This window comes from Chironomus tepperi, unplaced genomic scaffold, assembly GCF_022539635.2.
Source record: "Chironomus tepperi strain 1889 unplaced genomic scaffold, CSIRO-AGI_Ctep_v1 contig_170, whole genome shotgun sequence".
In the NCBI taxonomy this organism is placed as follows: domain Eukaryota; kingdom Metazoa; phylum Arthropoda; class Insecta; order Diptera; family Chironomidae; genus Chironomus; species Chironomus tepperi.
Window position 1 is genome coordinate 756,322 of NW_027226292.1, and position 25,927 is coordinate 782,248.

General features: G+C 28.4%; 4 protein-coding genes across 6 annotated transcripts in view; 1 reads left to right on the forward strand and 3 right to left on the reverse strand.

The window, feature by feature from the left end:
- how (protein held out wings) overlaps positions 1–16,294 on the reverse strand; it is a 42,410-nt gene extending 26,116 nt beyond the window's left edge. For both annotated transcript variants that reach the window (XM_070638104.1, XM_070638105.1), the window contains exon 1: positions 15,704–16,294. In XM_070638104.1, the coding sequence (XP_070494205.1) occupies positions 15,704–15,863 (160 nt within the window). In that variant the 5' untranslated portion in view covers positions 15,864–16,294. The remainder of the gene's footprint in view (positions 1–15,703) is intronic.
- Positions 16,295–20,075: 3,781 nt separating this feature from the next.
- On the reverse strand, positions 20,076–22,368 carry pit (probable ATP-dependent RNA helicase pitchoune). Its single transcript, XM_070637972.1, has 5 exons — positions 22,191–22,368; positions 20,975–22,114; positions 20,679–20,914; positions 20,435–20,612; positions 20,076–20,369 (listed from the first exon to the last, which is right to left on the reverse strand). The coding sequence occupies exons 1-5, from the start codon at positions 22,294–22,296 to the stop codon at positions 20,206–20,208; spliced, it is 1,824 nt and encodes a 607-aa protein (XP_070494073.1). The 5' UTR covers positions 22,297–22,368; the 3' UTR covers positions 20,076–20,205.
- Positions 22,369–22,434: 66 nt separating this feature from the next.
- On the forward strand, positions 22,435–23,976 carry LOC139088734 (uncharacterized). 2 transcript variants are annotated; one of them, XM_070638002.1, is made up of 3 exons: positions 22,435–22,709; positions 22,769–23,249; positions 23,366–23,976. In XM_070638002.1, the coding sequence occupies exons 1-3, from the start codon at positions 22,575–22,577 to the stop codon at positions 23,863–23,865; spliced, it is 1,116 nt and encodes a 371-aa protein (XP_070494103.1). In that variant the 5' UTR covers positions 22,435–22,574; the 3' UTR covers positions 23,866–23,976. The 2 variants fall into 2 exon arrangements, with proteins under 2 accessions (XP_070494103.1, XP_070494104.1); XM_070638003.1 differs by having other exon boundaries at positions 22,769–23,245.
- LOC139088733 (zinc finger protein 883-like) lies at positions 23,875–25,623 on the reverse strand. The gene is made up of 2 exons (XM_070638001.1): positions 25,495–25,623; positions 23,875–25,431 (listed from the first exon to the last, which is right to left on the reverse strand). Exons 1-2 carry the CDS (start codon positions 25,540–25,542, stop codon positions 23,941–23,943), a joined length of 1,539 nt encoding a protein of 512 aa, XP_070494102.1. The 5' UTR covers positions 25,543–25,623; the 3' UTR covers positions 23,875–23,940.
- Between the last annotated feature and the right edge of the window lie 304 nt (positions 25,624–25,927).

Genomic DNA, 25,927 nt, shown 5'->3' on the forward strand with positions numbered 1-25,927 from the left:
CATACCATACAAGCACTTAGCGTTGAAATCTTGATTCAAGAAGTTTTTGTTCCTTTCTCTTGATTTTTTCAGATTTTTAAAGAATATTTGAATATTTTATGAATCATGTTAAATTAATTAATTTCGATTAAACTTTGCATGGACATGATTTTTTTTGCATCAATTCATATTTCTTGATCGTGTTGAAATAATTTAATTTTTATGCATCTTCAATAAATAATGCTCAATATTGGATATGATATATTTGAAACATTGTACAAAATTATTGTAAATAACTTTTCGAATTGCAAAGGAATTCTTAGAACTAAAAATATAAACAAAGCAGCATGCAAAAACTAACTTCCTCACAGATACAGCCAATGAATGCCTTTAAATAAAGCTCAATTTCTTTTGCGTTGTCAATTATACTTAAGTTAGAAACCAAATGATTTATTCTCTTCAAAAGTATGATTAAATGAATACTGACGTCAGACATTAACTGCTACTATCTCGATTTTCGTTGGTTGTCTTGAGAATGTTTATGCAGAAAACGCAAAAATGATAGACGAGAAGAAAAATCATTTCAAAATGTATTTTTAGATTATTTGCTGCTAAGATTTTTCTTCTTAAACATTTGCACGATTCCAGATCATTCACAACTGGAAGATATTATTTTCCTTTCCTCCACGTTTCATAATTTCCTCTTTCTCATTCACTCTCGTAAAAAAAGTAATATAAGCATTAGAAATGAAGCAAAAATTAAGAGGAAAGAAAACATTTTTCTGACATAGATTTTTGTGTGAAAATGTAAATGAATCCATCAACAACTCGAATACACTATTCTTAGATGAGAGGCACACTAGCAATATTTTTCTCTTTCTTTTTTGTGCTCAAATATATTATAATTATTACTTGCTTACTTTAGAGTGTGAAAAGATATTTCATTAATATAAAAAGTACACCTCATCATGATTTTACTTAAATATATTTTGATTTTAATCTTTTCAAACTTAATTTTGATGAGAGAGCATTTCAATTTTTATAATCTAGATTAATAACTCTGTTGGATGACAGTAAATCCGTTCCAAAAAGTTAAAAAGTTATATTTAAATATAATTTGATTAAACACTAATTTATTTTTAATTTTAAAATTACAATAATTTTCAAGGTACTGTTACTTTTAAATTATGACACAATGGTATTCACTCATCAGTATGATGGCATTGATAAAAGATCTTTTAAGAAGTTCAAGAATTTAGAAGAATCATTAAACAGATACGATTCATAGGCACATGTTTTAATAGTTAGACATACATAGAATATGAAATGCTGTTGATAACATGAATGAGTCACGTAGATGAGAGAATAAGTATTTATTCGCCAGAGAAAAAAAAGAGTTTACTTTGTGAGATGTGAGACGGGAAAAGACGAGTGAGATAAAATTAGCCAATAAATTTTGCCGAAAACATTTTCATTCGTAATAAAATTTTAATTTTTTATTTTTTCCCAGACTGTTAGTATGGTGCTATCATAAGATATGATATTTTCTTGATGATTTATTTAATATCGGAATTATTCTTGTCAGTTCTTGTGAAAAACAATACATTAAAAACTATTCAATACTCAATTTTTTTATAACTTAAAATTGTTGATATGCAAGATTCTTAAGTCAATATTAATTTTGCCAATTTGCTCATCTGGCAACGTAGCATTTTTGAATGCATCGGCATCCATGAATGTGCAAATGACCGCAAGCGACCAATTTGAATTTGTCCTATATCTTAACTTTTATTATTTTCTTCTTTCTTCATTTAATTTTTGATAGGCCTGTTAGTAGGGCAATAATGCTTTTTCTCCTTCTCTTCAGTTTAGTTTCGCGAAAAAGTAAATAAATTTGAGAAATTAAACGAAAACGAAGAAAGAAATAATAACAAAGAAAAGTCATAAAAGGTGATAAAAACTGAAGGAGCATAAGAGATAGAAAGAGAGAGAAAAGGAACAACAACATTGCACAATGTGGCGATCTTTTCATTTCAGTACTAACGGGATTTTCTGTACGTGTTTCTACCATATTTACACACATTGTAGTGTGATTCCTTTTATTCATCACTAGTATGTAGAGCAATCGATTCAAACATTTTCATTGTGCTGTACAAGAGATCAACATGATAAATTCTGATTTGACAGATTTATTTAATAAATTAATTACAGAAATTATTGTTATTTCTTGATAATCATCCAATAAGGCCTAAATTATATTTCTTATTATATAAAGCAAATTAATTTTAGACGTCAAAATTCATAAAGTGAAAACTGAAGTTAAGTAATTTAAATATAATTACCAAAAAATCTCATGCTTTCCTCATTTAATTTAATAATTTTGTTGTTTATAAATGAGAGTTAAGTCAAATTACGGAACTGTTGTTCTTTGGTATTTTAAAAGAAACTTTCTTAAAATTATGATAATTTTAACTATTCAAAGAACTGAGTAATTTTTATTTTACAATGCGCATCCTTCGAAAGCATTAAATACAAAACAAATAAAACTGATGATTTAAGATAAAATGTGAGCGAAATCACATTGAGTAAACTGAGAGTGAGCTTACAACAACAAAACTTGTTAAATATTACTTGGAATTTCAACATTCATTGTAAGTCGCTTACTCATTTCCCGTCACCTGATCTTTAAAACTACTTAAAATACGCATTTGGGTTAAAAAATTAAGAAATCAAATCAAGAAATAAGTTCTTTTTAATAAAAACACTGAGTTCGTAATGTATTTAGAACTAAAAAGTAATCCTAAATATCCTGAATTGTCAAATTGAATTTTTCGGGAGCTTCTTTGAGTATTTTTTTCTCTCTTTATCTCACATTCATTCATACTTTTTAAACTAATACTTAAACCCACTCACACAATACAAAAGCAATAAAATAAATATACTATGTCAAACTATTTCACTAGGTAACATGTAGGGTTTACAGTTTCTATACTAATTCAATTCAATTTTTAGGAACTTTTGAGGAATGAAAAAAAGACATAAATAAATGACACAATTATTTATTATTACTTTTCTTGTCATTAGTAAGTACAATGCTTGCTTTGAAGAGATGGAATAAATTTTATTTTGAAACGCTTTCTGCTTCGTCGATTAAAAACAAAAGGACTGTATACGATGAGCTCAATTGCGATAATTGTTCCCAACTTTAGACATTTAAATCTTTTTAACTAAAGCAATATATATGTTTATATATATTTTAATTACTATCCCAAATTGGCGATTATGTTAAGTAAATTAACAACTAGACAAATTACTCTTTAATACTACATGTATATTTAAGAAAGAGATATTTATGTGAAAATAAGAAAGATATTTATGTGAAAATGCAGAGTGAATCCACAAAGATTAAATACATAGTCATTAGTTTTCAATTTAAACTGCTTTATATGGAAGGAAGTGTTATAAAAGTCTATCCTTGCTGTCATAAATTATTCAATAATTATATGACTATTCTCAAAAATAAACCAAATACCATTTATATCGTCGTAAAAATCAGCAGATGAAAAATTTAAATTTTGCATAATGTTTCCCTCAACAAAAGCATAAAAATTCATTAATTTCTACAAATCTTAAGCTCACGAAGATCATAAAATATTTTCAAAATAAAAAATGAAAATTTAATCCACTGTCTGGGTTTCAATAAATTTTTATTGGTTTTTGCAAGAAATATCAACATGCAGAAGAAATTAAAATAAAAAGATTCGAATAATGAATTAAGATAAAGAAAGTCTGGTCACTTATTAATTTTTACATTTATTTCTGAGTAATAATTGCATTGAGTAACTTCATAATTCGTAGCTGAAAAGTCTCGTATTATGAAACCAGATTCTGATAGATTTTAGATTAAATTATTCTTAAAAAGATTAAGCGTCGTAACAGTTGAAGAATTTATTGCTTGCCTCTATTCTTTGACGTGCCGTGCCTCTTCCTTTTCGCAATTTTAATTTACTGACCCTCTTTCTGGAATTGTGCACATACTTTGCTCTCTTTTTTTTTGTTATTGTTACTACTCTTTTTAGTGTACTCTTAGCTTTAAGAATATTAGTTTCCCATACAAATACACAAGTTATAATAATTGAATCGAATTAAATTCAATAAAAATGATAAATACGATGGGAAATTTAATCGTTTTAATTGAAAGTTGGCAAGTTCTTAGTCTCGTTTCATTGATAAGAGTTGAATAGCAGGAAATAAATTTTATTCTCTACTCAAATGTTTCCAAACCACCATCATCACAGTCCTCCTCCGTTCCTGACGAATGCACATCAGAATTTTGCATTTTTAATAAATTCTCATCAATAGAACATTTTTGTAAATGTAAATCATCATAGCAATGCGGGTGCGGGTAGTAACGAAGTCAATGAAGAAGTAGAAATTTTTATTGCATGAATTATTTTCCCAATCAGTTAAGTTCAATGAGGGGCGAGAAATCAGGGCTGCGTGACATTGAAATATATATACTCGTTTTATTATTATTTTTTGTATGTGCCTATAAAAATCATTCGAACTAAAAACATTCATTTTAGTTTCATTATTAGCTGCTTCTATAAATATTTTTCACTAAAAATGCATCAGAAATGTCCAATGATTCATATTTAAAACATTTCATAAATTGATTTAAATAATGATCTTCATATGAATTAAATACTTTTGACAGGAAATGCGAAAGTGGTTATTAATATGCTGCATTTTTTAAAAATTAAAAAGATTGATTATTTAATGATGTTAATTAAGTATATGTAAAGCAATGAAAAATTATTCATAAAAGATTTCTTGTTTTGATATCTCGAAAAGAATTGACCGAAAAGAAAATATTTCTTAGAACGATAAACTTGGAAAAAATCTTTTATTTTTTTTTTTTTTTTAATTCTTCTTCTACATCTCTCAATTTACGAAATTGGAATTAGTCGAATTAAAGAAAATAAAAATGTGTTTATATGTAAAAAATATGCAAATTCCATGAGTAGAAAGAAGTCAAAGGAAAAGAAAAAATTATTTTATTTATTATGCTCTTTTAATCCATATTCCAGTTTCTCAGATTCCAATTTATCCAAGACATTCGCTCTCATTCTCCATCATTTTGGAGATTATTTTACATAATAATCATATTACTGCTGACTAAAACATGTTGTTTTCGTATATATATATCTACAAATGCTGAGTGCTTCAATTCTTCTACGTTGTGGAGTTTTAAATATCTGTCCAAAAATGCTCTCGAGAAATTTTATTTTTTGGCATTCTCAAGTGTTGTGCTTCATCAAACATGCACTCAATGTAGTAAACATTAATTTATTTAAAATAGCTCATTGGATAATCTTTATGTGTATGTTCAAGAAATTTTTAAAAACAAGAAATAAAAGTTTCTTTATCGAATCAATACCAAAATTTTCGTTTCAAAAGGTACATTATGAAAAAAAATCATTTTGATCATTTCTAGATCCAGTCATGATTTTTGATATAAAATTACAAACTTTAGATTTTTTTTTACATTTTGAAAAGTGTTTAAAATCGATAAGGAACTTGAATTCCTTAGTCATGTTGATTTGATTTATTATCTTATCAATTATTATTGTTTTTGAGCTGTCGATCGGAAACCTTTACACATGTTCCGAAGTTAGTTATGAATCTTTACAACAGTTATTTATCAGTTTTTGAAACTAAATATTTATTGACGAATAAAAAATTACGCAACCAAAAAAGCAAGAGAAGCAGTAAAATCAAGTGTTGTAATCAGTAGATCATTACTTATGCAAATTGATATTTGATATGATTGTGTTAGAATAAGCTAACGATGATATAAGCATAACATAAAGATACCAAATAGTAAGCGAAGCGAGAGAAAAATATATCATATCTCGGAATTTATTAGCATCAATCAATGAATGTTTTCATTTTTTGAAATTCAGTAGCAACAGCAAAAGTTTACATCCATGCATCGTTCGTTGATATCTAATACAGTCGTTATGGAAATGCAGGACATGAAAATAATTTTTAATAGTTTGAAATTTAAGAAGTATTTTTAATTTGTGTATTTAATCATCCAGAGGGCAATTAATGACTAAAATTTATATTGAATTCCAAACCATTAAAACCGCCACTTAAATTGAGCAAGATCTACAACTTTTCGAGAACCAAAAAATTATATTGCTGATTATTAACATATCAAGCTTAAAGAAACACTTTTAAAATTGAATCAAATGAAATGATATATCATCAATATTATTTTAAAAACATCACATATCTTGTTGGAGACCAATAAAGTGTCGAATATCGAATTGCAAATCATATTATCATAACCAAAAGACAAATAAATTTCATCTAAAATACAAAGCATGCCAAAAAGTCACATAATGAACTTAAGAAATCATTTTTCCTTTTTTTTTTTTGAAGAAAAGCTAGTTTGTTATTAAATATGCTACAAAGAAATTTTTTTGTATGTTTAATCTCCGATCATATTTTATGAAACCAAATATTTCATTCAGCTATATAAATTTTACAATAACTAAAGCCATAAAAATTCTTCACACTATTCAAAAGCATAAAAAAAATCTGCAAAATTTCATTTAACAACAATTTATATACATTTTATTCTAATAGTTTCATTTTCACAGCATATGCCACTCAAATCTTATTTGATTTTCGTATTATTTTCATGATTCTTTTTAAATAGTATACACGAGTAGTACAAAAAAATGAAGAATGAGAGATGAAATTTTTACCTTTTGGTTGGTGTGATTTTCTACATACCGTTCTCTATTCCACCTACGATTATTATAATATACATATCTTATTTAATATGAGGAAAAAAATAGCATACACATGTTCCTTTCTTCCTCATCATTTCTTAAGCATCCACTAAATCTTTCAATTCAAGTTAATAATGAAACATTTTATTACGATTGTGGCAGTCAAAACGGGTCACAAGATATTTCAAGACGCACGGTGTGTATGTCAATTTTTTTGTTTCTTGCCGCTTCATAACATTATTACTTTTTATTATGAACAGATTCAACATGAATGGGATAGCGGACTTTATGTGGAGACATTTTCTTGCGAAGCGACATGAACGATTACATTTTATTTCAAATTTGTTGAAATATACAATTTCTCGAATGATTTTTATTTGATTTCAAGCTTCTCATTTTGAACAGCACATAAAGTAAAGTCTGAAGGCATAAAAAACCCAATGTCCAATAATGGACAGCAATAAATGACAATGTAGAGGTTCCTCTATATATTTCTATTTTAAAAAATGGAAAAGAGAAAAACAGTTTTTGGCATTTTTTACTTATTGTATAAATCAGCTCTTTTTGGGCTTCGATGTCTTTTTTCTTCATTGAGATAAATTAGAGTGGGTGGTAGCGGATTTCTTTTTCAGACTCATGGAATATGAATGAATGAATGAATGAATAACAAGTTAAAGACATATCCAAAGTTGAGTTAAGCCATCAAATTACTTGAGCGCCTCCACTCGATTGCTATAGTCTTAAAAGATTTCAAACGCAAAAAACAATCTTCACTTCCATAAGTAGTAGTTGAAAAACATCTGCAAATCTAATTTGGTAATATGGCAGAAATACTTATTGTCAAGATCGTATACATGTAGATATATTACTTTTAATACGGAAAAATATTGTTGTGGTCATAAAATTCAATTTAAAAATCCAAAGAAAAATACAAATTGCATTCAATGGCGCCACCAGTGTCTCTATAAATTGCAACAATTTTCTTACCATTTATGTACAAAATAAAGAAGTTTCACAAAAAAGCTAGGCGTTTTGACACTAAGACCTCTAAGCATCACAAACACCCTCTACTTGATGTTTACAGAACCAAATTAAGCACCCAATTGTTTAATCAAACATTTTCTGGTTTCTTTTCAAAAAAAGTTACCGCCTCAAATTCACAGGAAATTGTATATTTTTGTGTAGTTCCATAGTAATATAGCTACTCTTTGTAATCATGCAATCAATTAACAATTCTATACAAGCTTATGAGATTTTCCCAATAGTTTTCTCATTTAAAAATCTAGTAAATAAAACTACAGTGGCAAAGAGAATGTTATGTAATAATAACAAAATTTACATAAAATAGAAAAGCAGTTCTAGTATGAATTTCCGGTTACCTCTTTACATATCATACGCGTTTGTACTCAACTGTCCATGTAGTGCATTCTTCTCAACTACTTTTTCATTCGTTTCCACATGAGTTATCCATTCAATTAGAATGTAAACATTTCAATATTTTAGGAAAGGCATATCACAACGAATCAAGTTATTCTATTAGCTGTTTGACAAGAATCTTTAAACATCGCATAAAGTATAAACAAGAACTAACTATTTTTAATATCAAATCAATAAAATTTTAACGAATAGTTTTAAGATTCAAATATTGAAAGAAAAAATGAATCAACATATTACTTAACATCATTGTGGGAAAACGAATGAAATCATTTTTGAAAAAAAAAAAACAATGATTTATCGAATAAATATATTTAAGTAGATTTGAGTACAAACTACATGAACATTAAAGTACTTGAAAATATTGTTTAACAACGTTTGTACCAGATCTGACTTCTGTTGTAATTAACAACTAATATGAACAATAAAGTTGAGAATCCAAGACACGTTAATGAAGAATAAGGAATTTATATGTAAAAGTACAAGTCATTGACACTTCAAATAAATCGAGGAGAATCGTCTAAAGACTCAAAAGTTTAAAAACAATAAACATTACAAATAAAACGAATTAATTCATTGTTTTGTGTTAAACTTTTAACACATACAGATTTTTTAAGTTGTCAACTCATGTATGCAATTATTTATTAATGCAATGAACTTATTTTTTTATTGCTGACATCTGATGTGCAATTGTTTCGATAAAAATTCCTAATATTTTTTATGTGATAAAAATAATATGCCATTTAATTAATGTTGCTTGAAATTTAACCCTATCACAATGACCTCATCGGAATTGGCATTTGTTGTTTTCATCATCATTCATTTTCTCTGCACACTTTCATTGTATGAATGAATTTACTCAGACATTCATGAGAACGAATATGTGTAATGCGGATGAAAGAGAAAATAGATACATATAAATATATATTGAAAAAGAACAATTTTTCTTCTCAAATTTTTTTATGTTTAAATCATAACTTTGTATAAACGATCGCATAATTTTTCGCAAAAAAAAGACTCTATTTTTTCTATTTGATTTTTTTTCTTTGGGCATTTTTATACATTTCATTCGACTAAAGCTAGTCGCACAAATAGAAGTTAAAATAAACATTTCATTGCTCAAGCACCAGAGCAGTAGATTTCAATTAATATTTTTGCTTCCACTAGCACTACTCTTCTGGCTTATTTCCACTCTCATAATGAAAATATTGCTTGTATTTTCGATAGAACAGATCTCTCCGCTAGTTTTTTTTTTTTAAAACGTGCATCAAGTTTGCCTTAAAATTTTGAAACTATGAATTTTTATCAGCTAGTTAGCCGTACTTTGTACTGTTCCTCGAATGATTTCCTTCTTGAAAAATATGACATAAAGCATCAAGACGTGATGAAAAATTTCTTCTTTCTTCATGTCAATGACAAGCTATTTGCTAGTTACTTACTTTGAAAGTAAAATTGTCATTACCTATATCACATTTACATTCAATGAATAGAAAAATTTAAAAAATAAATAAGTACAACTAAAAAGCACTTGAAAGAAGAAAAAAAGAGTAAACGAAACCATTCAATCTCAATTTGCATCATAATGAAGTTCTTTTTTATGTGTGAAAAGCATTTAAAGCGTTCTTGAGCGTTGTCTGAGACTAAACTATGTATTATATTATATTATTATAAAATGTTCATTCCACATTAAATATACATTTTAATCCCTCTATATTCGCATTTTTTCCATTTCTTATTCATTTTGATTTCAATTTTATATCTACAAGCCACTATGTGGCCATACATAACATGACAAGCATCTCATTATGGAACATCATAAAGGTCGTCTTGGAATGCAAAAAGAAACATAAAATATTTCTTTATTTCATTTCTCTTATTTAATTGACGTAAAGCCTTGATTTGTCCTTATATAAAATATAATACAATAATATAATGTATGTGCACATAATATGAACAGCATGTTGTTTTTGCAACATTAAAACTGCACATTTTTTTATGAATTTAACTAGTTTTTGAGTGCGTTTTATAATATCTTTTAACTCTATTAATATTTGAATATTAAGAAACAGAACAAATGCTACATCTTTAAAACCTAAAATCAACGAATTAACTGTTATGAAAATTACATGAATCAAGAACCTTTGCCTCAATCCAATCATTAATCTTTCTACGGGAATTATATTTTTCTTTTCTATTTCTATGTACAAAAATGCCGTAAGAAGTTATTCTCAAACACAATTTTTATTAAATAAATAAATTTAAAAGTATCAACATCACGATTACAAAGAAGAGTTTTTCCTTTAATCTGTCATACCTGTTTTATTTGCTTTTGATTAATATTTTTTTATATATTTCGTTTATTTTCTTTTTCAATTTTGTATAAAAGTTGTGATATTTACACAATAAGAATTTTTTTCACCTCTCTTTTTTATATTTCATGACATTAAGTAAGGATGTCTGACGAGTGTCTTTTTCTGTTGACCAAATATGTATTTTTTTGCTGTTTTATCGAACAAAAAACTTTGTTTCGATAAGCTACTGCAGATTTTTTGAATGAACATGCATATTGGCAGATATTCATGGACTTGTTACAATGTTTTTGAATTTATAAGTTAATCTGCTTTAACACTTATGACTCAATTAAGTGTATTTTTTGAAGTACATTTCAACATTATAATGAAGCTGAATGCATTTATGGATCATTACACATTTTATTTATTTAGACATCATTAGCGTTTGTGATACATTGTTGTGATTTCATTCAGCCATAGATGCAATAAAATGAAAAATAGTTCAGACTGGTTGAAAAATTCGTTTTGGCATATGAGTTGTTGTTATTCCAAGAAATTCAAAAGACAGCAATAGAAAAATAATTTATTTAGCGACTTAATGCGTTGTTGCCATTTTTCGTTATTGAAGCATGTGACTTGAATTATTTAAAGCCAAATTTAATATATACCTTACAAATATGCTGCATATTTCTAAATGAAATTCTTTATTTTGATAAATTACACAATAACTTAGTGTGAGCAAAAAATGAGCTTTGTAAAATATTTCTCAGAGTAAAAAGATATAAAAAGAATATTTGATTAAAAAACCAAACTAGATATCATTTGCAGCAGACAGAGAATCTCACAAATGTATGGTTTAAAAGTCATAAAAATAAAAGGGGGGAGAAAGGAAAAAAAAAAACAAATTAATTCAAAATTTTGTGAACCATAACAATCATGCTTTTCTGTTGCTGTTTAATGTTTATGTTAATTCCTAAAAATTACTTGATTTCTTCTCTTCTTCTCCGTCTAATTCTTTTTTCACACAAAAGTAAAGCGGTGTATTTAATACTTAAAAAAAATTAAGAACTGTACATTAGACATTATAAGGGCGAGCTTGTATTCGCGGTGTCAAAAATTGAAAGTTTCAAGAAAATCTTTAAACTCGACGAAAGCAAGTTTTTAAAAAAATAAAAAGAAAAGTTGTATTGAATGAAATTTAAAGTGACTATGCGCCACCTGACTGACAAATTAATTAATTAAATTATAGTCATCGCTTTTTCCCTTTAATTTTCCACTATTTTCATCAAAATTTAGTATTTTTTCAACCATAAAGAAAAGATTCATTCCAATTTTCCGCAGCAACCGGCACTTTTGAAAAAGAACTTGTATTTTGAAGTGCACACTTCTCTACATTTAATTAAATTTATTATGCAAAAACAACCTCAAAGATGATTTCAAATATATTTAAAATTCATGTATTTTAGTCTGTTTTATGGTTTTTTATCTTTTTTAATGCCGTTTACCCAATCTTTACGCCATAAGAGCCTTTTTCTTATTATTCACATTGCGACGACAACTCGCTCTATTTTACGCATAGTTTATTATCATCAAAGGTGAATTTTTAAATTAGATTCGTGATGGCAGGCGTACATATGAGATGACAGAGCTAAATATTAGACATACATGTATAAATATTCAGTGCATGTAACGCATTTGCATTTTTTTTTATTTTAAAGAAATTAGATTCCTAAAAGATTAGTGTCTATTTTCACTTTTGTCTACCTTTAATTTAAAATCATAAGGAAGCATTTAATGAAAAAGCTTTCATTGCTAATTTTATTATAGCAAATGAGATTGAAAGGAGAAGAAAACGAAATTAAAATCAAGTGGAAAAGGCAGAAAATCACTTTTGCTTTTATTATTACAAAATTTTTCATTTCTTTCTTTTCTTCTTATTATTTCTTGCTTTGTAGTTTATCAAATTGCTCACACGAAGAGCACGAATTATATCTGTAAAGGTAATTTCCATGTAGTTTTATTATTATGATTTTTTTTGCCTTAAATGCAATTATACGCTCAAAGAGCTTTGAAAATGAAACACAAAAGCAACAGAAACATAATTCAATGTGAAAGAAGAAAGACTTACTTAGCATATTAATTTTCAACTAGTTTATTTATTATGAAATACGTATTTATTGCAAAGGAATTTCCTTAATAGTCGCATGCGCGACATTTTTTTCGTATTTATGAAAGGCGAGGAGGAGCAAAAATAACAGAATGGTGGTAACCTTCTTTCTTTTATCCTCTGTGTAAAACTTAAAAATTCCATTAAACGCACAATTTCAATTCTGACACGAACGACAAGCCTTAATAGAATCATTGTAGGTAGCAGCATTGAAATTCAATTCAATATTCAAGCAAAAAAGGAAGAAATACAGCTTTTAATAAAATCATTTTAAATTTCAATTAAAATTAAAGGAATTGCAATTAATTGACATCACTAGAAATCTTCTATATGTTTTTAATATAGACTAAATTGTTCACATTTGTTTCTTATTTACTGTGTACATTGATAATTATAGTTAATTTGAAACTGGACGGTTCTATAACTTTTCTCAAAGCTATCGAGTTGAATCAATGAAAGTAAAAAAATGCAGTCAATATATTTTTCGTTTAAGACAGTCAGTGAGGAGGAAAATGGAAGCTGTCCGATAAATTAAATAAAATTAAATAGCTATAAAAAGCGTATAACAATCAATTGATATAAATTTTTTGCTATAATTGGACAAAAATGGGTAATTGACCATCATCATCTTATTCTTCATTTAGAGCCAAAAACCGTCTATTAAAACTGATAAAGTGAATAGAATCAATTAAATATAGCTTTTAACTTTCCTATTTAATTCATGTCTGGGTTTAATATAGAGAAATTTTATTTATAAAGCAAGGATCAATTCATCATTTTTTAAAATGCCTTTCCGAACTGAAGCCTAAACAACTTTTTTTGTGTAAGTTCTGAAAAATATCAATCACGCGTTGCGAAATACAATTCTTTGTTTTAATGTATTATCTATTTCAATTTGATTTATAAATATTTATACGAAATGAAGCTGAGAAAAAGGAAAAAAAATCAATTATCTATTGATAAATTTTGTAATATTTTTCTCGCATGTATAACATAAACGTTTTCGTTTACTAGATTTCATAAAATCTACAAACACTCTTTCGTTTTTGCAAAAGTAATAGACGGAAAAGACATCTTGCAACCATATGTTCCTGACTGACATAAATTATTTAAGATTTTTTTTTACTCTCTGTGTGTACTCAACTCATTTGTACTAAAAGATTCAGCATATAAAAAAAATTTATTGTTTTTTTGTGAAAAGCATAAACATACCAATGAAACATTAATGTAAGAAATTTTTTATTGCCAAAAAGTAGTAGTGAATAATTTTAATTTTAATAAGAAGAGTATAGAGCAAAGTAGTCAAAAATATGTACCAACCAAAAAGAATATCGCTAAAATCGTGTTTGTAATTAAAATAAAAAAAAGTCATTCGGCACAAAATACATAAAAATACATGAAATGAAAACTGAACCAACATGACCGGAATTTTAAAATCTCTTTACTTATTACTTTTATTTGCTTTAACTTTATTTTTCTTCATATACATACTGAGAAAGATTGCGACAAATATAAATTGTACTTGTGCACTGTAAAGCAACACACCATAAAATATATCTCTTTGAATCTGGACATGTGGAAAAGAATGTAATTTGCAACTAAAATGTCCCTACCATCAAAAGTAATTTTTAATGTTTTATCCACGCCAATGCCCTGTTTTTCGTTTAATATTATCGTTTCAATGGTTCATTCACCAAATTTTTGCCAAATTCATTCAATTTTATCAGTTTTAATTTACATTTGTTATTTTTTTATTTTTATTTTATTATTGTATGTATTTCTCTTGTATTCATTATTGCCTGCTTGCAATGTATGTTGGCTCGCTCGTTTGCTTTAAAGGTTGAACAACATTTTTTATGTTTCACAATCTCACGTTATGAATGTTTATGTATGATGATGAAAAAAAAAATGGAATAAATGTGTGTGATGAGTACGAATAGTGTGTAGCAAAGAGCGAGAGAGAGGAAATTCCGATGAACAATATCTGGTTGTTTCTCAGTTGTGAATAAGACATTCAGTTTACCATTTAAATCATCTAAGAAAGTCCCACAAGAAATGCCTTGATAAGATCTTCTTTTATATCACACAAATTATTTAATTACATTAAAAATCTTTTCATTTATATAGAAAAAAAGAAGATCCATTTCGTGTAGATTCAATTGCTACTAACTTTATGTTTTCTTTCTCTGTGCTCTGCTGTTCTGTTTCTTCTATACAGAAACGAGAAAAAATATCAAACGCTAAAAATAAAGTTCCACAACTACATGAATAGCTTTCGTTCGGACATTTAAAAAAGAGAACACATACACAAGCGATATGAACCTGTTGATACGATAATGTTATTAGCTCTGCTTTTTTTAAACGCGATTTACTCGTAATGAATAAGACTTTATAGTTAGATAATTAATTTTTTATATTTCTTTTTTTTTAGCAATTCTTAGCAAATGTGGGTGAATAAGGAACTGAAACATTGATGCCCACTGTTGACTTTTAATAACTTCTAACTTAGCATTACGATTTCAAAAAAAATTCTCTCACTCTCGGATATTTATGTGTTTGCCTCTTGATGATGGTTTTTTTTTTCTTTATTTATTTATAGATGTGGAAACAAAATGGAAAACGTTTTTTTTTTCTCTTTGTGGCTGCATTTTCCTCCCCGACATTTACACGAAAATTGTGATTTTTCATTCAATACATGTCGAAAGAGAGCATACTTTAAAATTATAATTAATAGAAGCAAGGGACAAAGCAACAGAAACTAGAAACTAATTAACATTTGGAACAGCGGTTTGACAATTCACAGACTTTGTTTTATTTAAGAAGAAAAGAATTCAGTTTTCCGTATTATTATTTTCTTGTCTCGGGTCAGACACAATTGAAAAACTCACATAGTTCCATCTTTCCGTATAATGTTTATTTTACGAGACACATCATTAAGGTAAACGAGACACAAATGTTCAATAAAATTCTTATATGAATCCACACTGAATAATGCACAGTTTCAATTATCTGGTCAAATAACTTACCTTCATCCAAAAGTCTCTCTAAATGCGTAAAGACATTTGGTAATGCAGCCAATTGTTTACGATCTTTTAGCAACTGAGCCAAATAATCAGCAATCGATTGCGGAGACTGCTGCTGAGAATTATCTGGTACTGGATGAATATGATTCGTCATCATCATCATTTTGAAAGATTTTTTTAAATCGAATTTACTTCTTCAAATGTAAGAAAAATCACTTAGTCACACAGAAATACTTTTTTAAAAAGTAATAATTATGAAAATCTCTTAAAAACTTTACTGTAATCAAGTTATTGTACACAAAATTATATTTTGATAGCGATTTAGTAAATATTTACTCTATTTAAATATCTTTAAAACTTTTTTTATATTCAAAAAGTTTCTTCACTTAATTTTTCATTTATTTTCCTCTGTATCGGAATTTTTAAGCTATAAACTTCACGATCAGACAATTTTTAAAGTTTACTGGAAGACTTGTGTATACAAACGGAAACAAATATCAATGAATTTAGATACTTTTCAGCTTAATTTCACTAAGTTTTATTTAGTTAATTTGGTTAGATCGTTTAGTTAATGCGCGCGATGTTTCCTTTTCAAAGAAATGAAATCGAATGATCACAAAAATGAAAAATCTCTTCGTCACTCACTCTCAACAGTCTCTCACGCGTCTCACACACACATGCACAACTGTCTCACAACTGGGCGGTGTGAATTACGGATTAAGAAACTTTTTCGTCCATATTAAATGGATAAAACTAAATTAATTAAAAATAAATAAATTAAAGGAAATCAGGCTTGATTTAAGAAAAATTATCATCATGTAGACTTAAGCATACTGATTAATAATGATTAAAGATCTATTTTGCCCAGCTTTGAGAGATCAGTTCTATTGTTTTCAACAGTGATCCTCAAAAAAAGCACCGACTAATTTACGTGTATTAATTGACATGGATTGTTTTAGGGATCGTTCACCCATGACGTCTGAAATTAACGGTCATTATTCAAAAAAAACAATAGACTTTCAAGAATAAATTCTTTAGCTTTTCCCCCGCACTTATCTTTTTTGGACGTCATATGTGAATAGTCCCCTAATTTTAATTTAATTCAACGTTTTTCATTCTAGACCCCCACGAATTTAAATGGTTTAATTGAAGTATATGTTGAATATTAATGAAATTTTATAATTTTTGTAATGCTGGAAATCATTTACCTATAAACATGCTTAGTTCCCCTTATTTTGCGTAAACATTAGGCACAAGACATTATGCATAGTAAATCGATTAAGCCCACGTTGAATGAACACTCCCACGCATTTTCTATTTTCCAATCAAAATTGTCCATATGAAAGATAACAGCTGTAAAATCGAACAATTTTTAAGTACACATACTTGATTGTGATAACGAGACGTAATAACAACATAAAATGGAGCAAAAGATTTCATTTGGTGTTGTAAAATTACTCGATTAATTGATATGAGCAGGTTTAAGTGCTTTATGTCGATTTCAATTAATTTTAATTTTAGCGCCTGTGTGGAGCTGTTAATGTGCCATGTGTTCGATGAATATAATTCAATGCTAAATATTTAACAGCACAATTAGGCAGCACCGCTTGCTGTCAAAATTCATTTAGTGAAAGTTCTAAAGCGCATACTTAAAAGTTGTTAAATCTTTTGATTTCATCAATAAATTCACAGTATGGAAAAAATTAATAATGATCTCCAAAAATGGATTATTATGTCATAGGGGTATGAGTCATTCCGAGTCACTAAATAATTATAGAAGTTCTGTGGACATTCAAGTTATATTTGTGAAGGATTTTTTATTGAGTTCAACAATTTCCTTCTTTAACAAGATTTCAGGTACAAACATTTTAGGTAGGGTGTTTTTTTGTAGATCCTACAAAGCAGAGCTAAAATTTGTTGGAAGGAACATTTCGGAAGCACTCGATTTATGAATGAATAATAAAGTCATGCACCCACAATGTTAAATTAAGCAAGGCTTCTGACACTTTGCAATTTCGCAGAATATTTTGTGAATTTCCTTGAAAAAAGTATGAAGCACATGAAGTTGAGCAATAATTTATGCCCACATGAGATTAGCATATTCTTAGAATGATCATTCGTTTTACCCATAAATCCAATACATAAATCACATTGAAATGAATTATGATTTTCCACAGAAAAGTAAAAAGATTTACAGTGCACCTGATGAAAAAATTTTCCACTCATTCCACATTACATGAATTGTGAGGTATGGGGCGTATCCAGAAGTTTTAATTTTTTTTAATAGACAAAACGGGACAAAACGATTTTTTATGATTTTATTAAAAATTCTTTGAAAATTGAAGATATAGACATGTTTTTACATCGTTAAATGATGAATCTTACGTCTTGGTTTTTAGGTCTGGAAGTGACCTAGATCTTACTGGATCTTGTTTTTTAGGTCTGGGTTTCCTGCGTGCATCCCTGTGTATCGTCATTTTCTCTCATAATGAAAATGAAAATCTCGATTGCTACATTTTCATTCACATACAGGAAAATTTTCTTTAATTTAGAAATAAGAATGTGAAAAGCGGAAATATGCTGCAAATCAAATCACAGAAGATGTGAAGTAAATGATTTATGTTTATGCACTGGAATTCACGTCTGAACGTGATTTAACGCATTTTAATAACTTTAAATCATCGGACTCGTATAAATAACTCAATATCTAAAATTTCAGGAAGATTCATTTTCTCTACAGAATGAAAATCGAAAGCATGTGTACATGCATGCGTGGGATCTATTTTCCTAACACATTAACATCAAGTATACAAAAGTATTATATACCTTTCTAAGTATGCTTATGGTAAACAAATAACAGATGAATGACTGACTAGACAAAGTTTTCGCAAGTTTTAAATCATTAAGTGAAAAAGCCATTAAATTAACTTTCCACAGCATGTGATCATAATTTTCATAAATTGAATCTCTTTTTTTGTGGCGTCCATAGCACTTTCTCTCCAAACTCTTTAAAAACATATTTAGTTTTAGATGTGTAACAAATACTAGACCTTGATGATATTTGTCACAACCAAACAATATACCTAATAAAGTCATCGCCCACGATTATTCGCAAACATGATTTGCTAAGTTTCTTTATTTTCTGATGGAGACAAACTCATTCATAAAATAAACTTTGTTTGCTCGCTCGCCATTGTATCATATGAATGAATTTAGTGAAATTTTTCAAATTATCTTGCAGCATGTGACTTTGAAATTAGAAAAATTTACAGCAGCATAAATGAAATTTTGAATTTTCATTACTTGATACTTTGTATCTTATCTAATATGCTTAAAATACTTGATTTATTCAGGAAAGCTGTAAATGTTTCGAGATAGGAACGTAGAAAAGTGACATATGTTTTCATTAATTGTCATATATTGAAATCTGATTTTATATTTTTATTAAATCGGACCTTAATTTTTATGTTTCCTGCATCTAGTTCAGTAATTGTATTTTAATTAATTTTTTATTCATCCGAATAAAAACTGAAAGCTTTTATATTTTGGGTAAATACCCTTAGATACAGTGACTCGGCGAACATTCCTGCATAGTAAGACATTCGTAATTAATCAAGTACTCAAAATATGGATGTTTCATTTAAATTGATTTGAAAAGTTTTTGTGTCAAACTTATTGTTTGATCAGATCATTTTTATAAAAATATATTTGAGGCATGGAAATCAATCTTCTGGAACCGGCAACTGAATAATGGTCCCACGCTTTCTTAGCTTAATTTGGAAGTTCTTTTAAATTCTGATGTTTATTATCATGAGTTTCGTAGGGTCGTTGAACATCTGTTCACTGACAAATCAGGATGCTCTTGAGGAAACGTCCTCATTAACCTCGTTGAAGTAAATATTTTTTTCGTGCATTGTCATAAAAAAGAGCTAAAAATTCGCGTAGGTGTTAATTATCATCTCTATCCCATAATTGGGCTGTTGTTGCTGGTAGAGACGGTTAAAGAATGTTTACTCATTCATTCATGTATAGTTGAAAATATTCCTCTTCGATTAGCTTCATACTATAGATGAGAGATAAAATTGCGTAGAAATTTAAATTGGTAATATACTTTTTTAAAACCCCATGCCAATTTGGCTCACTTCCATTTTACTTTAGGCCATAAAAAGCGAAATACCGCAAAAACAACTTGATGATCTCCGCTTAAAATGATTTCATCACCAAGAATGTTTTTGCTTGCTTGCTGTTCATATTTTGAAGCGCGACGAAGGAAAATATTTCTTTCGAAAAAGGCACTTTGGTAAATTCAAATATGGGGAGATCGTGGGTGAATTAGTAAATTATTTTGTATCTGTTTATTATTAATAAGATTTTACATTTCGGATATTTTTTTGTTATCGCTTGAAATTTGCTGTTAATGCTATAGATAAACATAAATTTTGATATACAAAATTCACTTAATTTATATACTTTATTGATGACACAAAAAGGATCATTTCTCACATTTAAACAACTTTATCTGCAAATTTCTTTAATTGCTTACGATCAGGTATGTGCTTAAATTTATGTTTTTCGCCCTTTGTGCTATCATCTTTATTCATGCTGAATAATTTTCCGTATCCTCGATTTCCAGGACGACGTTCAGGTTTCTTGAATTTATGTGACATTTCTGTTGAGTAAAAAATTGATTAATTTTCTGTAGTACAATAATTTTAAAGACAATAAAAGTCTTACTTAGGTCAACTGCCGGTGGTTGATTAAAACCGAAACTTTTTGCAACCTGCTGCAAATCCAATTGTCCTAAACTAAAGATTGTCTTAAGCTGATGAGAGTCGTATGAACGAATAAATGACTTGAATGCTTCCTTAGCTGATTGATTCAAAAAGTAATTCTTTGCTATCAAACTCTCCAACTAAATAAATTTCAGAAATTATCAACGGTTATTAAAATAACAAACTCCAGATTAAGAATGACTTACTTGTAGCTGAATGTCTGCAATTTTACTCCATGAAAATTCAAACTCATTAAGTGGCACTTTTGCTTGTTTTAAATACCTCAAAAAACCAACTTCTTCTTGTCTAAGAATTAATAATGCATGTCCAGAAGATCCTTCTCCGCGAGCTGTTCTTCCGACTCTGTGAATATATTCTTTTGGATCATCTGGAGGGTCGTATTGAACAATCCAATCCACAGCTGGAATATCGAGACCTCGAGCTGTAATCAAAAATAATTTTATGAAACTAATTCAATGAAATTCGATAAATTTAAACTTACCAGCAACGTCAGTGCAAAGTAAAATACCAGATTCGGCATTACAAAATTGAAAGAATGTTGTTGTTCGTTTGGCCTGCTTCTGTTTTCCATGAATTGAAGTAACAGGCAAGTCAATGTAGTTGAAAAGTTCATGATGATATTTCACGGACAAACATGATGAAAAGAAGACCATTACCTTCTTCTTTCGGTTCTTTTTTAAAAAAGTAAAAAGTACCAAAAGGCGTTTATCAGATGGACAGACAATATATCCTTGTTCAAGACCATCAACAGTTGCTTCTTCTTTATGATCATCTACTCCCACATAAATTGGTTCCTTTTTTAATGCCAATTTACTGAGAGCTTCTGTTTTCTCTGTTTGTGTTGCAGAAAACAGCATTGTTTGTCGACGTTTTGGTAACAATTTAACAATTTGTTTCATATCCTCTTCAAAACCAATTTCCAATATTCTATCAACTTCATCAATTACTAAAATCTGAAGATTTTTGTATAGAAAATCTGGTGTATTTTGTAAATGATCGAGAAGACGTCCAGGAGTTGCAACAATAATATTTAAACCTTTTGACAGTTTATCACTCTCAATTTGACGATTCGCACCACCCATTAATAAACCATATGTTTGATGATGATGTTTATCCATGAGTTCCTTTAAAACGCCAAAAGTTTGCATTGAAAGTTCTCTTGTTGGACTTATAATGATTGCCCCTGTGCCGTTTCGAGGCATGAACTTTAACTTATGAATCAACTCAACTACAGGAATTAAAAATGCCAAAGTTTTTCCACTTCCTGTTTTTGCAGCACCTACTAAATCTCTACCCTCAAGAAGTGGAGGAATTGATTTTGCCTGAATTTCAGTCATTTTTGTGAATCCCATTTCACTTATCGCTTTTAACGTTGCATCAGTTATTTTTCCTTTTAATGACTCGAAACTATTGTCGCTCAATAATGTCTCTAAAGTTGTTGACGTTCCAGGCAATTCTTCATTTGTAGCAATTTCTTCTTCTTCTTCTTGTTCATTGGTTTCCATCAATTCCTCATCTGAATTTTCATTATTTCCGTTAGCTTCTACTTGTTTCTTCTTTTTCTTGACTTTATTATCCTGCTTTTCATTTTTGCGCTTTTTTGGCTGTTCAATTGGATCTTCTAGAATATTATTTACAGATTAGTAACAACATAAAGCATGAGAATCTTTCTCGAAAAAAATTAAAGCACATTTTACCTTCAATACTATCACTTTCCTCTTCCATCTGCTTATTTTTCAGCTTTTTCTTTATCTTTTCACGACGTGCAATTTTCTGCATTAAGATTTTCTCGTGACTTTTCATGATTTCCACTGATTTTCAATAAAATATTTTCCAATGTTTTGATAATTTTTAAACTCACATGGGTTAAAAATTTCGCAGTTACTTTCCCTTTGTAGCAATTCCGTACAAAAATTACACATCAATTAATCCAATGGTAAACATAAAATAAACAAAAAAAAAAAACAAAGTTTCAAATTATTTAAACTTAATTGAATTATCAGTGAAATACGTCGGTTTGGGTGCATTAAGTAATAGATTATTGCTTACTGTAGACGAGTCCTTAAAAGACTTTAGGAATAATGGCCAAAACATGCGATTTTTGCTTGAATAAGTTGAAAGCAAATGAAGGATTTAACGTAAAAGAAGTCGTGATTGATAAAAATCCCGGCATAATTAAACTTTCAGACGTGCTGCTTGATTTGTTCTTCTGTGAGGTAGTCATTAATACATAAATAATATATTACCAGTTTAATACTTTAAAAATATTTTTTAGTTGAATGTTTCGAATATTTGCCCAGATTGCATGGATACAGTCAGCAAGCAATTCATATTTAAACAGAAAATCAGGAAAAATATTCTCATGCCATCATCAAATGTTATTGTACAGGTATCAAAGTTTTTTAGCAAATCTAAAGAAACAAATTTACACACTGCTGAACATTTAAATGTTTTGAGTATCTTTCCTGAGCACCGAAAAAGGTTTGTAGAAACTGTTCAAAAATTCTCTCCTGAAATATGTATTATGCCACCGACTATAAAAGAAGTATTACCAAATAACTCAAATGAATCAGTTTCAAATAAAACTCCAATTAATAAAAAGGAGACTGCTCCTAGTACTAATTCAGACACTGAAACAAATGATAGTAATTATGGTGTAAACAAATCTAGTCGAAAACGAAAGAAGAAGTCAGGCAAAGTCCGAAATAGTAATGGCACAAAGAAGCAAAAGACTAATTCTACCGATTCGATCGTAAGTAAGCAGCTAATAATAGGAAGTTTTTAAATTAATTGAACCGTCTTCAATTTAAAAGCTTCTGAACTTGTGTTAAATTATAATAATTAATGTTTCTTACTTTTTAATAATTTGCAGAAAAAGAACCAGTCACTGAAAGCTGTGAAGAACAATCGAAAGTCTTCGAATTCTACCCTTGCGATCAAAATGACACCATCTTCAGAACAAAACGATCAAGAACCATATTCAATACTTCCAGACTAAATTTAACAGAGGAGCAAGAAGAATGGATTAATGAAACTATGGAAAGTACTGAAAAAAATGGAAATTATTATTCTTGTAAATTTTGTTTTAAAGATCTCAAGTCAATAACAGCAATGGGTTATCATTATATAAATCGGCATTTGCTGAAAAAACTTACAAAGAAGCAAGTGTGGGTTGCGCATAAAATTAAAGAAGGAATAATTCAAGTGGATCATGAAAATGGATTAAAAATGACAAAGTGGAAATGTACAGAATGCTCAAAAATTTATAATAATCAACCTGGAATTAGATATCATTTGACAAAACATTTGAAAGACGATTTTGATGATACTTTTGAAATTTCAGGTGGACCTGAAATAGTGTATTTAAAATGAAGTACAAAATTATTTTTTAATTCAATTATCTATCTCTTTATTTTGATAAATGAATATGTTAAAATAAGTTTTATATTAATAAATCTCGATTTCTTGTAAGCTATTGATTGATATTTCTTTATCGTGCTTATTCTTTATATGTTTCTGCATTGTTCGTCTACTTTTAAACTGCATATTACAGTGAGTACATATAAATGTTTCTAAATGAGTCTGCAAATGAGCTGCGCGTGCAGATGAAGTTTTATATGATTTTGAGCATAATGAGCATTTAAACAGCTTTTCACTAGAATGTGATCTAGAATGGATTTTGTAATCATGTTTATCACGACAAACTTTGTTACATACTTCACATGTAATATTCAGTTCACCAGAAACTAGCTTCAAGTGCTTAACCAGGTGACACTTTCTTGAAAATGTTTTCTGGCAATGCAAACAGTTGAATGACTTTTCCTTGCAATTTTTCATGTGAGATAATTTTTCATAAAGTGTCTCAAATTCAGTTTTGCAGACAGAACATGTAAATGATGAATTTGGAAATAGCTCTTTGTGATTATTGTGCATGTGAATTGTGAACGCTTGATTATTATTAAAGTTTCTAAAATCCACTGGACATGTTAATATTTTAGCATGAAATATTAATAAATGCTTAACAAGTTCTTGATCGTTACAAAATGCTTTCAAACAATGTCCACACTTTGGAGAATTTTCATCAAAAGTCATTTCGTCTTCTTCACATTTCTGATCATCAAGACTTACTCCAAATTTTAAAAAGAATCCAGAGCTTTCAATCGGAATTAAATTGTGATCTTGTACATGAATTTCATAGCATTCATCGTCAACGAACATAATATTGCACGATTGACATTTTGGATAATTCATGTATTTTGCTACAGTATCAAATAGTTGATGTCCATTATTATGAGCTGTAAAATGTGCCTGATTTGAGAATTGATAAGAGCATTTTGAACAGAATAGTTTACAATAACGTTTTGTTGAACTTTTGTGTAACATCATGTGATGATTACATTCTTCTTGAATTTCAGAAGCGAATTCACATTTATTGCAGGTATAAATAAGTTGATGTGTATTCTCATCATAATCCATGGCTTCTTCGTTCTGTTGCTCATCTTCGCTGAGATTTAAAACGGAATGTTCCAAGTCATTTGAAATGTCAATTTCATTAGTGTCAATAATTTTAATTTCATTCAAATTTTCTTCAATCACAGAACTTTCATTCAGTACTTCCGTTTTTGGTTCAAATGCTTCAACTTCCTCTATCTGATATTCGAATTCTGTATCATTAAATTGATCCATATTTTCAATTTTTAACGTCTCTGAAGATCTCCATGACGACTTAAATTTAGACTTTGGCACGAGCATTAAGTACTCATTGTTTTTAATGCATTGAACTTCCTCGCATTCATTTAAATAATCCTTACATTTAGTCAGAATTTTATTCTCTTTGAAATTTTCATTGTTATTCTTTACATTTTCTGAGAAAATGTAAAATTGGACTAATAAATCTTTACATGCCTCACAAATCAAAGCGCTCTCGATATTCCGAACCTAAAGAATTAATTAAATATTGATTAGAAATAAACCTCTAAAACTTAAAAACTCAATAAAAACCTTTTTAAAAAATAGTTCTTCAATCATACTGCTGAATTCCACAATCATTTTATCAAACTCAACAGCATTTTGGTCTATCTCTATTAAATTATCCTTTTCATTACAGTTTTTACAGAATATACAGTTTAATTCACTCATTTTGAGGATAAAAATTTCATTTCTTCCTTGTTTTTTTTTGTTTGTAAACAAAACTGAACTTGATATTTAAAATTTGAATCTCAAACAGTCGTTATGCACAAGCTAAAACATTGTGAAATAAGCTTATTATTGGTATTTGATTAATTAATACAACTAAGTTGATTTAATAATATTATATTTCACCTGTCAATCAGTCTGTAACATTGGATTTTAATAATTTTTTAATGTTTTTATAAATTACAAATAAGGATAATATTGGGATAATAAGTTGGATAAAAATTTAAAATATAAAAGA